The sequence below is a fragment of the Brassica napus genome, chromosome C2, assembly GCF_020379485.1.
Source record: "Brassica napus cultivar Da-Ae chromosome C2, Da-Ae, whole genome shotgun sequence".
NCBI lineage: Eukaryota > Viridiplantae > Streptophyta > Magnoliopsida > Brassicales > Brassicaceae > Brassica > Brassica napus.
The window spans coordinates 4,120,149-4,134,908 of NC_063445.1; the positions used below are offsets into that span (position 1 = coordinate 4,120,149).

General features: G+C 38.0%; 3 protein-coding genes across 5 annotated transcripts; all 3 read right to left on the reverse strand.

Moving 5' to 3' along the window:
* Nucleotides 1-1,174: 1,174 nt before the first annotated feature.
* Nucleotides 1,175-3,146, reverse strand: LOC106380728. The gene has a single exon (XM_013820555.3). It carries the CDS (start codon nucleotides 2,824-2,826, stop codon nucleotides 1,543-1,545), a length of 1,284 nt encoding a protein of 427 aa, XP_013676009.2. The 5' UTR covers nucleotides 2,827-3,146; the 3' UTR covers nucleotides 1,175-1,542.
* Nucleotides 3,147-4,336: 1,190 nt separating this feature from the next.
* On the reverse strand, nucleotides 4,337-5,902 carry LOC106379203 (mediator of RNA polymerase II transcription subunit 31). Of its 3 annotated transcripts, none has more exons than XM_022695843.2 (6): nucleotides 5,763-5,902; nucleotides 5,578-5,675; nucleotides 5,429-5,507; nucleotides 5,269-5,347; nucleotides 4,757-4,998; nucleotides 4,337-4,666 (listed from the first exon to the last, which is right to left on the reverse strand). In XM_022695843.2, exons 1-6 carry the CDS (start codon nucleotides 5,807-5,809, stop codon nucleotides 4,654-4,656), a joined length of 558 nt encoding a protein of 185 aa, XP_022551564.1. In that variant the 5' UTR covers nucleotides 5,810-5,902; the 3' UTR covers nucleotides 4,337-4,653. The 3 variants fall into 3 exon arrangements, with proteins under 3 accessions (XP_022551564.1, XP_013674665.1, XP_048602447.1); XM_013819211.3 differs by having other exon boundaries at nucleotides 5,411-5,507; nucleotides 5,763-5,901; XM_048746490.1 differs by lacking the exon at nucleotides 4,337-4,666 and having other exon boundaries at nucleotides 4,732-4,998; nucleotides 5,411-5,507.
* A 691-nt stretch (nucleotides 5,903-6,593) lies between these two features.
* LOC106380727 lies at nucleotides 6,594-10,156 on the reverse strand. The gene is made up of 7 exons (XM_022696365.2): nucleotides 9,783-10,156; nucleotides 9,008-9,512; nucleotides 8,765-8,921; nucleotides 8,495-8,539; nucleotides 7,984-8,149; nucleotides 7,439-7,812; nucleotides 6,594-7,199 (listed from the first exon to the last, which is right to left on the reverse strand). The coding sequence occupies exons 1-7, from the start codon at nucleotides 9,972-9,974 to the stop codon at nucleotides 6,884-6,886; spliced, it is 1,755 nt and encodes a 584-aa protein (XP_022552086.2). The 5' UTR covers nucleotides 9,975-10,156; the 3' UTR covers nucleotides 6,594-6,883.
* Between the last annotated feature and the right edge of the window lie 4,604 nt (nucleotides 10,157-14,760).

Genomic DNA, 14,760 nt, shown 5'->3' on the forward strand with positions numbered 1-14,760 from the left:
CAAGATGGGCTCATACTTGGGCCGCATTAACTGTTATCAGATGCAAACCCAAAAAGAGAGACGAGTAGCAAAAGTAAAACAAATTTTGATCGAAGTAAAGGATTATACAAGAATCACGGACATCATTCATTATGTCTGCAAGCTCAGCTCTCTGCAACTGTCTCAACCCGAGACGCATACACTGCCTAGGCCTGGGCATAAAATTCGGAATCCGAAATCCGAACCGAACCCGAACCGAAAAATCCGACCCGTTATCCGACCCGAAATGTAAAAATACCCGAACGGATCTTGTAGTGTGGTACAAAAAATATCTAAACCCGAAGTGTTATTAACCGAACCCGAACGGGTAACCCAAAAATCCGAAATTAATAGTTAATATAAATATTTTGAAATATATATAAGTATTTCAATTATTAAATTCAAAATTTATGGTAATATGATATATAATAATAAATATTAAATTTTTAATAAATAATTTAAGTGCACAATTAGTTATATATAAGTATTTTATAATTTGCTCATTAAAATAAAAAAGTCTACTCTCTATAAGGCAATACATATTGTTTACAAATAATGTTTGTTTTCATGCTTGATTTAACATTTTTTTGTTATTTTATCAATTTTATGTGTGATAGATTAATTTTTATTCAATTTAGATGTTTTTCTTTATGTTTTGCTTAAGTTTTTGTTTTTTTTTACTTCGGTTATATCCGAACCGAACCGATATAACCCGAATCCGTACGATATATGATTACTTTATGGGTTTTAAGACGCAATACAATTTTGAACCGAACCCGAAGTGTTATTATCCAAACCCGACCCGTATTAACAAAATTTTAGTATGAGACCTAGAAGCGTAAACTCGAAAACTCGAAAAATCCGACCCGAACGCCAACGGGTACCCGAACGCCCATGCCTAACTCTGCATGTGCTACTAAAGAAAAACAAAGTATGTTCAACGCAGGCACGGAACCATAGGTAACTTTTTTTGTTTTTGTTTTTTTTGTTTGATAGAAAAAAAATTAATTAAAAGCCGAACCAATCGCGGACCGTCACGTGTCAGTGAGATCCGCAAACAGTGAAAGCAACAAAGAAAGATCAGTCCTTATTTCCTTACTTTTGTGATCGGTTTTAAAAGCTTTTGTGGAGAAATAAACCTAGTTATAACCAGAGATAAACATGATCTTAAAACTCTATCATCCATAAGTTTTTTTCACTACAATGAACTTTGCTTTTACTACAATCTTATTAACCACGGAACTTATCATCAACAAGATGAACCAACCAGGTCAAAGAAGTAAGGAAAACACGACCTGAACCAGCAGAAGAAAGCTTATCATGACTTCATACGATCTTCACCGGAGGAAAGCGACTCTCCTAATTCCTGACTCTGATACCAAAACCGATAAGAGTACTAGACTAAAGCCTAATAAAGACAAGCACATTTTGACATATACAATCTATCAATAACGCCTGTGCATATAAGAGACTCACACCACCTACAATCATAGGTTCCCTTCCCTCTTCGATCCAAGTACCATATCATATGGCTATTCCTTGTTCTCCAACAGAATCATTCTCACATGCATCTTCAACCTTCGCAGTTCCCACTTCATTTTCCTTACTCTGATCCATACCAACCATAACCCGATCAGCTTCCTCACACTGTCCACCTGAAACTTCCCTAACAACCTTCTCACCCTGTTCCTTACCTTCAACTTCTTTCACCGCAGACTCATCCCTAGCCGCAACTTCCTGCATACAAACATCTTCTGCACCTACATGATTCTCCTTGGTGTCACCACTAGTACGAGCATCAGAGCCCCCAGTGTCATCACCCTCATCACTCCCAGACTCATTCTCAACAACTTCCTCATTACCAACCACGCTCCTCGTCTCAAGAAACTGCAACCTCCTCCTCAAATCCCCCAACTCCCTTTCCATCAAGAACAGCCTCTCCTTCAAAGTCAAATTCTCTTCCTCCAGCTGCGCAATATGACTATCCTGATCATCAACTCGATTCTCCAACACATTGTTGTAATCAGACCCGCCGCAGCTCGGATAAATCATCTCAAACCGGCTCAGATCATGGTCCAATCTCCTCTCAACTTCAACATGCTCCTCCACATCACTCTCACTCGATCCTCCCTCATCATCATCATCGTCGTCGTCATGGCCATCAGGTCGCAGCCTAATCAGCCCCTTCATTGAGCCGTAACCGTCAACGCCCCACTCCTCCTTCGCCATATCTCCCAACACCTCCCTAGACGGAGAAAACATCGGCGTGGGGAGTACTGCCGGCGTCACGGGGCACGGAGACACCAGATCCGCGATTCCGCCGGATTTCTTGGCGCGGATGATAAACGACGTCGTGTTCCTCGGAGCGTAAGGGACGTAACGGTTGTTGTTGTTGTTGTTGTTACCGTACTTCTTCTTGGGGTAAAACTTTTTAGTTTTTAGCCGGTTCTGAGTCTGCAGCTCGTTGAGCGGCGGCGGCTTGTAACCGCCTCCGATCTGAGGATTGTAGGTCCTCCTGATTGGATCCCTCATCTTCTTTCCTTTCCAATTGCTGTTGTTGCGGTTCGTTTTCGAGGAGAAGTTGTTACGGTACTCGCTAGGGTTAGGGTTGAAGCTCCGGGGATTCATCATCAGAGGCTGGTTGTTGTTCATCATAACCGGTGGCTGCTGGTTCATCATACCGATAATTGGATGGTTTAAGCCTTGAGACTGGTTCAGCAAGGGATTCTGGTTCATCATAACCGGGTTCATCCTTTGCGGATGCGGAAGCTGAGGTGGAGGATTCATGAGCTTAGATGGATCGTTCATTCAACACACACAAACACTAACGGAAACTAATTTGGATAAAAAAACAAAAAAAAAAAACACACAAAAAGCTAATTTCTCAGAATCTCAGAGATCAATATGAGTGCTTGGAAGTGCAATCCCCAAATACAAACCCCACAGATCAATCAAACAAAGTCAACAAGAGAACTTTCTCGAATTTAAGTTTCGGTGATTGGGATGTAGCTCGATTTCGTATTTAGAGTTTTCTTTGTTCAATTTAATATGAAAATTTTGGGAGTTGAGAATCTTCTGTAATTTGGATCTGGGGACTTGGGAAATGATGAAAGGAACTTGCTTATGAGAGATGATGAGAGATTCTTTAAATAGAGGCCAAGGAAGCCTCGCTGGGCTAATCAACGACGGAGATGCGATACGTTGAATCCAACGGTTTTGATTTATTTGTTTCAAGGGTTACGTCGGTTACGGGGTTCTTTGATTATTATTAGGCTATTAGCTAATAATTATAGTCATTTCTCATTTTGTAAATCTAACTCTAATAACTTTGAAAATTGGCAATAAATCTGACATATTTTTCTGTAGTTAGCTGTAATAAAACTTGCTGAAGTAATAAATATGTGTTTTGAGTTTTGAGTGAATGAATATATACAAAAACAAAAAAGAATGAATATATACATTAATCACAAAATTGGAGTAATAGCTCCTATAATAAATCACCCAGGGAAAAAGTCAACATTTTATGGCACAAAGCCGTTTCTAGTCTATCATGTTTGAAAATGCCTAGAAATTATCTGTTTGTTAGAAATTGAAGTTCATGTGAGGTTTCAAACGAAGGTCTTTCTCTGCTACCAATACCATCCATCACCCACGCAAAAGGATCTGTCGGGAGAGTTAACAAGCGCAGTGAAGATAGATAGATAGATAGTCAGATTAAACATACTTGACTTCTCATGGAAAACTCTTTTAGCTTGGCTTGAGAAAATTCATTTTGCTAGAAACGCATAGTTGACTTGGTGCTCTATGATTTTGACGGGGAGAGATGTTTTCCTTGTAACATTAGTGCAATGTACCAGATCTTGAACCTAGATGTACGTTAAAACTCACACACTTTTTTATCAATTACTTTACCATGAATCTAGCCAGAAAGTGTATGGTCTATCGAATCCTCTTTTATTAATTCCATGGAATCACTTTTTTTTTGTAACTAAAACTGTTATTGTCACGAATGTAGCACAGATTCGACCAACAAGCGCTCAAATAATTTATACCGACACAAGCAATCTCAGTCGATGACTAATGTTTGACAAGTCCAATAACCTTTTTTTTATTGCTTCTAATCTCCTCAAGTTCCACGGAATTTACATCACACCGGATTCAAGCAAAGAGGTTAATGCTACCACGTTGTCTGTCATTCATCTAACTGATCATTTAGCAAAGATGAGTAGATTGTCCGCAGAACATAAATGCATCAACTTAACTTGTTATAAGTGACTCAAACATTGCCAACTCTTTGCAAAATTCAATTATATGCATGAGTTAGAACATTCATTCATTGCAATAACTAACGAATGTAGCATACCGAATAAATCTCAAAACTACCATTTACTAAAAACCCAACAGCCTCAATAACGTCGATCTATATGACCAGAGAAACAAAAGACAGACTAATACTGATTAAGGATTTGTATACCATAGACAAAGATTGACACCGTGAACTACAGCTTCCCACTACAGCCTAGTATGACATGGAATGAATATAAGGAGCTTTGTAACTTGAGTCAAGCAGGCTTCCCTCTCTAAGGAAACGCAGGAAAGCATATCCCAGACCCATGGTGGCTGCTTCAGGGCAGCTCATGGACCCTTCCTGATATTATATGCGTCACATATTAGAATGCTACTTCATTCTTCTTTAAGAAAATAAAATAAAAGTCAGGAAGAAGAAAGAAGCACATACTTTCTCTTCCTACGATCAATCCCAGCAGAAACCATATTCCTTGTTTCATTCTTCGGAAGCATATTACTGTACTGCATCGGAGAAGGAGCTGGAGATGGAGCAGCAGGTGCAGACGGGGCAGGTGGCAGAGAAGCTGGCGGTTGTGGAGCTACAGGCTCAGGAAGAGGCCGTGGTAGAATGTGCTTCAGCCTGTTGTTTCTGTAGTTCTTCCAATAGTAAAACTGTTGCCTATGTGCCAACTCCTAAAACAAAAAAAAAAAACAAATTCAACATAAGAAAGGGACAAGAACATAAGGGTTAGAATATTAAACCGAACGTTGATAAAAAAAAAAGAATACTAAACCGAAGACAACACATAATCACAGAAAAAAACTAGCGAAACGTAAGGAGGATTTGTACTAGAGACCATGAACTCTTCCAGCCCCAAACCTACTCCAAAACACTGGTCTATACTACTCACTAACATGCTGGTGAAACATGTTTTGTCAATGAATCTTATTACATTCATTTACCTTGTTTGCAGGATGGGCCATAGCAGTTCTGAAGTTGGGGTTTTGAAGAAGTTCGAGGAAATAAAGGCAGTGTGGATACCTGTAAAAGATCATAAACATAAAGAACATAAAAAAAACAGACAAGACAAGCTTATTAACTCACATTATGAACTTGATGTACTCTGGTCGCTGCCAGTACTGAAGATACTTCAAGTATCCAATAAACGCTTCATCTTCAAAATAGCGATTCTGTGCCAGGTCTACGAAACACAACCCAAAAGCTCTTATCACTTAAAGCCCTAGAACGAATCCTAAACTCTATAAACTTACAGTGGATGTAAGTAGGATTAGCGAGACACTGAACGAACTCGAGTTCAAGTAAGAATCGTTGCCTTCCACCGTCGGGATCATTGTAAGTGTTCTTTGGCCTGTCTCAATCACAGAGATGCGAAATTAAATAAATAGGAATAAACCCCCGCAGAATTGAAGCGTATGAAAGAGGAAAATACACTCACGGGGATGGGGGTTCTGATGTATCATCCATCTCCTCTGGCGAAGACATGCGACGAGTAAGCGAGAGTGCGACGGTTACGGAGACGACTCGAGTCACCGGGAGATAACAGACGGAGACGGAGGCTTTTATGGTTCAGGAATTGAATATTTGGGTTATATTACCAAAGCTAAACCGGTTTGGAATCAGACCGGTGTAATCTAAACCGGTTGCATTTATTATTCATTGGTCACGCGTAAGTTTTGTACTTTTGGGTTGATGTGTTCATTGTTCATGTTAAGCCTGCAGGTTCGGTTACTTAGGTTTTCCGGGTCGGTTGGTTCGGAATTCGGTTGAAATGCCAATTTGAACCGATATTTTTTTTTTGGTTCGATTCAATAGTTGTTGAATTTTGGTTTCAAAAATTTCTACCAAAGCTTTTGAATTCAGTTTATTTTTTTTTTTTTGAATTGGCTAAAAGTTTGAAAAAATTAGTTAAGTTTGGCCAATTCGGTTAATTTTGCTATTTCGGTTTGAGATTTTGGTTAAGCTCGATATAATTTCTAAAACAAATAATTTAGAAAACCAAACTAACCATAGTCGAACCAAAATTGTTTTACTTGCCGAATCAAACCGAACCTCGTAATCGAATTGAACCAGAAATCAAACTTTTTGGTTTGGCAGGTTCGGTATAAGCCTAGCCTAGTTCATGTTATCAATCTCTTTGCTCATATAAATCACCAACTGACGATGCTAAATTTGAAGACATATGGTATCTTTAATGCAACCACATCTTGCCACAATAGTTGTTTTAACTTTGAACTCTAGTTTTGAAATAGAATTTTGGGACTAGAAATCAATAAGGATTCTGCACTCTTTCTTCTTCATGCTAACTATGGACAATGTTTAAGAGTTTAAGAAAATGAGATTCTATTCAGGTTTTAGACAAGAGACAAGCTGAAATATATCTAAATGGCTCCAACTTTGTAATGGACCCGCGAAATGAGAGAGAGAGCTACAACTTTTCCATATGTACCAAAAAAAGTTAAAACATACCAGTGTCATCAGACCCCGGACTCAAACTACGCAACTCCTAAATACAAAGTCATCAGGTTGTTTCCATGACGCAAGGCCTTTACCAGCTTTTCACCATAGCTTGTGAATCCCAATTTCTAAATCTGACGAGATGGAGACAAGTTGCTGAGAAGATTGCCACTCAGCTTTGAACACCCTTTTCTTATGAGCCTTGATCGACACAGACGGGCTCGGCGCATTGTACCGGATATCGAAGATATGGATCACAGGGTCCGAAGAGCCAGACGAGATGTGCAAACCATCTGGAGACCAAGACTGGTTGATTAAAGCAGACTGCGACTCGCTGCTCTCTTGCTTCCACCCAAAAGAAAACAGCTCCGTCTGAGGCAATCTCACATCATACAACCGAAGTTGCCTGTCTAGCTGCCTGCAAGCAAAGTAACTTTGAGGCATTTTCTTGGAAGGTTATATATAAAGACTAATTTCCCAAAAGACCTAAAAAAAAACGTTTTCATGACCAAAACAACATCAAGAAAATGATTAAAACCATTTGTACATTTACTCTATATATATATAATAAATAAATATTTAAAAAATAAAATAAAAATCGATTTAAAAAAAAAATATCCTAAACTTTTTATATAAATCCAAGAGTTTGTTTTATACCTTGTGTGAACCATGACAAGATTAACATCACGAGGGTTTGGCAGCAAGTTTGTGCATCTGTTGTCTAGTTTATGCTGAAACGTGGTTTTCTCTGCTCGAGCATCGAACCCGACGAATCTCCTGTCGTCTCCACATGACAAGACGAGATTGTTGTGGCGCATTCCAGCGACTCCCATCACGGATGAGGAGTGTAAATCCTTATGCAGAAGCCTCGACTTCCATGCGTTGCGCTCGCGTTGTTGTTCGCGCCATAGCACTACCGCGTGGTCACACCCGCTTGTGATGAAACAAGGATCGTCCCACGGTGTAAACATGATTCTGTTGATGAGTCCTTTGCTGTGAGGCCTGTCTTTCAGAAATTTTGACTCACAACTCTGCACATTAACAAAGATCCAACCACATAACTACCTCAGTAACAGTATAGCCATTAAGTTAGATCTTACAATAGACAGATAAGTCAAAGGTTCGACTCACAATTTTGCAATCAAAGTTTAAACAAGGTAAAATGCTAAAGTGCCTAACAGCTTTTCATATACTCTTTTTACCTCTCTAGCTTCGTTTAGATATAAGGCTGATACTTGAGCATGACCTTCATCTGCAGTATACACAGAGAAAAGTTCACTTCTGTGAGGATGCCAAGCTATATCTTCTGCCCATCTCTTCTGATCTAATCCTACCCGATTAACGGTGTTAAACAGTGTAGGTGAGGACCTGCTCAATGGTGGAAGCAATATTTCATAAAAATAAGACTCTGAGTCAAACACTATCTTATAAGATCTCTCGTCTATATATATAGCAGTTTGTTGATAAATATAAGCAAAACTGAACTTAGCCGACATATCATGTGGGATAGATAAAGATGATGTCAAATGGAAATCTATATGAACTTGATACACTTTATAAATCAAGGAACTCTATATGGGTTTGAAGCAGTATAATCCAATGACCATCATAAAAGATTTCAACACATAATAATAGCCATTAATCAACTAAATCTCAAGAAACCAGCAAGAAATATCACAATTGGTAAACCAGGTGTATATGAGGTAGACATACCTATTAGAATGAAGCTTCCAAAAATGAACCACACAATCCAATGCACTGAAGAATAACCAAAAAAACAAAACGAAAGAAGATTAAGCAAATGACTAGAGAGTATATTAAATGAGCTAAACTTTGTCCAATGTCCACTGTCTTTCTTGGTAGTAGAACTCCAATCTACAGTAGTGAGACCGAGTTTCATCCACAAGACTATACAGTAGATCGTGCCTCTTATTCAATTTTTAAAAGAACAAAAACAGACAATAGTGATTTAAGAAGAAGCACCTTGTGGCAAAAAGATCACGGTTTGAAAGAGAAACAGCAACACTTCTCATTCTTTTGGTGTGGCAACTTGGTAGCATAGCTACGGCACGGCTTTTGATTGTGGGACGCAAAGAGCTCCTACCTATAAGCGCTATCAACTCATCATTTCCATTGAACTCTGAAAAAGACAAAATAAACAGATTCAGACCCGATGAGATACTGAGATGTAGCAAATCGACCAAAAGAGGAGGCTTTTTCTATTACCAGACTTTTCCTGCCGAGCTTGTCCAGAAATGTTAGAAGAAACTCTGATCCTTGGCTTCGCAAAGCCCTTATCAGTGTGGCTATCTCGAGCTTGAACTTCCCTAACCACTCCATTAGATATAGTGGAATGAGATCTCTTGGCTTCTTCCCTTGGGAAACTATAACTCCTTCTAACCGCTGGTTGAGCTTGTGCGCTCTGACTCACTTCTGATCTGACAGAAGCAGAAACTTTCCTCTTGAAAGAAGGCGGTAAAATAATGGACGGCAACTTCGAAGGATCCTTCTCACTACGTGGATGTGGAGTAGATGTTTCATACTCCATCTTCTCACCACGCGCATGCGAAGTCGAGGTTCCATTGGCTGTATTCACCTTATCTCCCTCGCTCCAGAACTCTGTTTTACCAGACACCTTTGGTTTTGCCTTAGAAAAGGTATCACTTTCAACACGATCAAGTTGTAAAAACTTGGTCTCCGCATCTTCCATCAGTTTTCTCTCTTCAGCAAGCTGCAAAACGTTTAAGAATTTAAAAAAAAAAAAAAAAAATCAATAGAGACAAAACAGGACATGTAACACTCCAAGAAGACAAAAAAAAAAAAACATGAAAACAACAACCAAAATAACAAAAGCTGTAAGCTTCTTCTTAGCAGAAAGATAACATTAGGATCATTATATCAATGATTATGCTCGAAACTGAACTCTAGCTTAAACAGTAATCCCAATTAGTACAATCCGAACTTCGCTAAGATAAAATTAAAAAAAAAAAAAAAAGAGGACCTTTCTCTCGAGGATTGAAATCTGGTCTTTACAGAGTTGGATTGACTTGGCACGCTGGTCCATGAACTCTAACAGACCTTCTTTATCATCTGGGATTTGAGTTGGATTATCTTCTTCTTCCATTCTTCGTTTCTTCATCGCCGCCGCCATCTCCATAGCGCAGCCTCCGTTTCCCTCTTCCCGACCGATCATGAGAAGTGTGGGGATTGATTGATGTTTTTCCCTCTAGTCGTTTCACTTCCCCCCTCCAATCACTTTCTCACATGTAGCGGTTTCTGCCACCTCACTAGGGATAGATAGAGTCGAACGAAATGTTTTTAAATATTAGTGTGACGGACCATATTTGGAATTTGAGACTGCTGATTAGATGATTATATATAGAAGATAACACTTTGATCAAAAAAATATATATATATATAGAAGATAATGTTATAAGATAAACTTTGAAATGATCCTCCACCCCTTTACCAACTTAAGCACTATGATCATCTACTCATCAAGCACTATGATCACCCACTCATTTACCAAATCAAGCACCATCTTTGATATTTTATGCATTGTTGTTCACTATAAATACCATCACTCATCTCACTCTTTTGTACACCATAAACAAGAACAAGAGTTTATAATCAAAGAACCATTACATCTTCTTCTTCTTACTTATAATAAACTCTCTCACTCATAGTAGTGTTATTTGCTTCTTACGGGTATTAAATTCTACTCTTATTTAAATTTCTCGATACTATAAATTATAAGTTATTTCATAACACGTTATCAGCACGATCACTCTGCGATTCGGTAAAATTTATTTGTATCATTTATACCCTGTTATAATGGTCGGTATACCGCCTCTACTATTATTTATATCATGTTATAATGGCCGGAATACCGCCTATATTATTTACTAGTAATTTAATTTATTTATTGGTCGGCCGAGCCGCCTTATATCCTGTTTATTATTTATTGGTCGGCCGAGCCGCCTTATATCCTGTTTATTATTTATTGGTCGGCTGAGCCGCCTTATATCCTGTTTATTATTTATTGGTCGGCCGAGCCGCCTTATATCTTGTTTATTATTTATTGGTCGGCTGAGCCGCCTTATATTATGTTTATTATTAATTGGTCGGCCGAGCCGCCGTATAATTTATTTATTATTCTGCATTGATCGGCTGAGCCGTCGCATGATTTGTTGTCATATAACATAAATATTTCATTGTCATAATTTTTCACTTTTATGAAATTTTATAGATTTGATTGACCGTTTAATACGATATTTTCAGACTAATTTTTGGTGCACTCGATTTAACCCAACGGTCACAAAGAAAATTTTTCAAAAAATTTCCCCTTTCTCCAACGGTCATGAACAGTAATTTTCATCTATAAATACAACTCATTTTCACTTCATTTCATCATCCAAAACATCTCATCTTCTCTCAAAAATTTCAAATCGCTCTCCTCCGATTTTTCAAGAAAGATGATTCGCGCACTTTTGTTTTTATGTGCCATTTTTATTTGTGTTTCTATTTATGGTTTATTCGATGGAGAATTTACTCCGAGTGAATTTAAGATGATTATCGGTTTAATTTTATTTACATCGCTTCTCCTTGTAATTGCTTGTATGGTTAATGTAAACGGTTTTTAAATTATGAAGTTCTAATAAAATTATTATTTTGCGTTTTACAAATGGCAAACGTCGAGAAACTCCAGTTCCCGGCTCTGAAAAAAACCGGCGAAAATTATGTCAGATGGGTCACAAATGTGAAACCTTATCTTGTAATAAAAAAAAAATATAACCGAAGCGATAATAGTCGGTAACAAATCGCCACCCGAGCATATAGCCGAAGCGATAATCTTCCTGAAGAAGCATTTAGATGAGAATCTAACTCACGACTATGGAGACGTTGAGGATCCAGCCGTATTATGGCAAGCCTTGAAAGACAGATTTGATCATCAGAAGGAAATCAATCTCCCTCACGCTCTTGAAGAGTGGAAATGTTACAAATGTGGATGTAAAGGACATTGGTCCCGTACATGTCGTACTCCCCCACATTTGTGCAAGTTATATCAAGAATCCATAAAAGGAAAGGCTAAAGAGATGAACCTCACGAAAAACGTTGAAGGGACCTCATACCTTGAATCCTCTGATTTCGCAAATGAGCTGGACTAGAATACTCTTGAAGAGTACGGAAATGTTTCTAATAAGACTGCTGAATAGTCCTCATTTCTAATATATAATAATTATGTTTTTCAAAGAATAATGTTGTTTTAACAAAAATATATGTATAATTATTGTGTGTTTTCTTTATATAATCAATGAATAAATTTCACGTTTCACTTTTATTTAATGTTTATGATAATTTCAGAAATGGATCAAAATACTAATGGAGCAAAATCCAAGAAACGGATTCGTGAAATATGCATACCAGATAGTGGAACAACGCACACTATTCTGAGACAAAAGAGATATTTCTCTGATATAAAACCGACAAGAATTGTCGTCAATACAATATCAGGTCCTGCAGACGTGATTGAAGGAACTGGTAAAGCAAACTTTACTTTGCCGAATGGAACAAAATTTTCCATAAATAATGCTTTATATTCTCCGAGTTCTAAAAGGAATTTGTTGAGTTTTAAAGACATATATCTTCACGGATATGATACTCAGTCTGCAACTGAGGATGGAAAGAAATACATGTATGTAATTTCTGAAAAATGTGGCAGAAAACACATATTGGAAAAGTTTCCAGAACTTCCTTCGGGATTACATCATACTTATATCGATGAGATCGAATCAAATCTTGTAGTAAAACGGAACCCAGAAGAGTTCACGTTATGGCATGATCGCCTTGGCCATCCAGGCAGTACAATGATGCGTAGAATCATAGAGAGCTCACATGGTCATTCACTGAAAATCCAGGAGATTTCTCAAGGGAATAAAATGACATGTGTTGCATGTTCTCTAGGAAAATTGATCGTAAGGCCATCGCCAACCAAAATCGAGAAAGAATCACCAAAGTTCCTTGAAAGAATTCAAGGTGATATATGTGGACCGATACATCCACCATGTGGACCATTCCACTATTTTATGGTATTAATTGACGCATCCAGTAGATGGTCACACATTTGTCTATTATCATCTCGAAATGTGGCATTTGCGAGATTTCTAACTCAGATAATCAAACTGCGAGCACAGTTTCCTGATTATACTATTAAAAGAGTTAGACTAGACAACGCTGGTGAATTCACATCCCAAGCATTCAATGACTATTGTATGGTAATGGGAATTGAAGTTGAACATTCGGTTGCTCATGTTCATACGCAAAATGGTTTGGCTGAATCTTTAATTAAGCGTCTGCAATTGATTGCAAGACCATTGATCATGAGATCAAAACTTCCAACCTCTGTATGGGGACATGCCATTTTGCATGCAGAAGCACTCATTCGGATCAGACCGAGTGCATACCATAAGTATTCCCCACTTCAGTTAGCGTTTGGTCGAGAACCAAACATTTCCCACTTTAGAATCTTTGGTTGTGCGGTATATGTGCCTGTAGCACCACCACAACGAACAAAGATGGGACCACAAAGAAGGTTGGGAATATATGTTGGTTGTGATTCTCCATCAATTATAAGATACCTAGAACCACAGACTGGTGACGTATTTACAGCACGTTTTGCTGATTGTCATTTTGACGAAAATGTATTCCCAGTTCTAGGGGGAGAAAACAAAAATGTTGGAAGTGATATAAAATGGAGTGTACCATCATTGTTATATCTTGATCCTCCTACTAAAGAGTCAGAACTAGAAGTTCGGCGAATTATGCATTTACAGAGTATAGCTAACCAGCTACCTGATGCATTTGCAGATACCAAGACGGTAACTAAATCTCATATACCAGCTGCAAATGCTCCTGCTCGTATCAAAATGCCAAATGAACAAGAAAAGGAGGATGACACACGAGAGCCAAAAACACGCCTGAAGCGTGGTAGACCTGCTGGTTCTAAGGATAAGAATCCTAGGAAACAGAAGAAAGCTGAAATATATGATGCACCCAAAATAGCAGAAAATATTTTGGGAGAAATAAATGATAAGGACTCTGATGAATCAGAGCATCATGAATCGAAAGATAATCATGAGATTTCTATTAATTACATCCATAATAAAAGGATATGGAATAGAAATGAACAAAATGATCTTGATGATGCTTTCTCATATATCGTGTCAGGTGAGGTAAATGAAGATACCGATGATCCAGAACCGAAATCCATATATGAATGTCAAAAGAGACATGATTGGAATAAATGGAAAGAAGCAATACAAATCGAACTTGATTCGCTTAACAAACGAAAAGTGTTTGGATCTATTGTACTCACACCTGAAGATGTGAGACCAGTTGGGTACAGATGGATTTTCGTTCGAAAACGAAATGAGAAAAATGAGATTACAAGGTATAAAGCTCGCCTTGTAGCCCAAGGATTTTCTCAAAGACCTGGTATTGATTATGAGGAAACATATTCTCCTGTAATGGATGCGATCACATTTAGATTCCTGATGAGTCTAGCCGCTGATAAAAATCTTGAGATGCGTCTCATGGATGTTGTTACAGCTTATCTATACGGATCATTAGATACTGATATCTACATGAAAATCCCTGATGGATTTAAAATGCCAGAAGCATTAAGTTCCAAACCTAAAGAGTTATGTGCAATAAAATTGCAAAGATCATTATATGGGTTAAAACAATCTGGACGTATGTGGTACAATCGTCTCAGTGAACATTTAACAAAAGAAGGATATGTGAATGATCCTATATGCCCATGTGTTTTCATCAAGAAAACAACATCCGGATTTGTGATAATCGCGGTATATGTTGATGATCTAAATATTATTGGAACTCAAAAAGAAATACAAAAGGCATCAGACTATCTCAAAGGAGAATTTGAGATGAAAGATCTTGGACAGACACAGTATTGTCTT

Bases quoted from the DNA above. Each gene is read 5' to 3' on its own strand.
- LOC106380728 (XM_013820555.3), bottom strand. From the start codon at position 2,826: ATGAACGATCCATCTAAGCTCATGAATCCTCCACCTCAGCTTCCGCAT.
- LOC106379203 (XM_048746490.1), bottom strand. From the start codon at position 5,809: ATGTCTTCGCCAGAGGAGATGGATGATACATCAGAACCCCCATCCCC. The intron at 5,676-5,762 runs GTGAGTGTATTT...TGATTGAGACAG, and splicing joins ACATCAGAACCCCCATCCCC to GCCAAAGAACACTTACAATG. The intron at 4,999-5,268 runs GTAAATGAATGT...TTTTTGTTTTAG, and splicing joins TGGCCCATCCTGCAAACAAG to GAGTTGGCACATAGGCAACA.
- LOC106380727 (XM_022696365.2), bottom strand. From the start codon at position 9,974: ATGATCGGTCGGGAAGAGGGAAACGGAGGCTGCGCTATGGAGATGGCG. The intron at 8,150-8,494 runs GTATGTCTACCT...ACCATTGAGCAG, and splicing joins TGGAAGCTTCATTCTAATAG to GTCCTCACCTACACTGTTTA. The intron at 7,200-7,438 runs GTATAAAACAAA...CTTTGCTTGCAG, and splicing joins CTTGTCATGGTTCACACAAG to GCAGCTAGACAGGCAACTTC.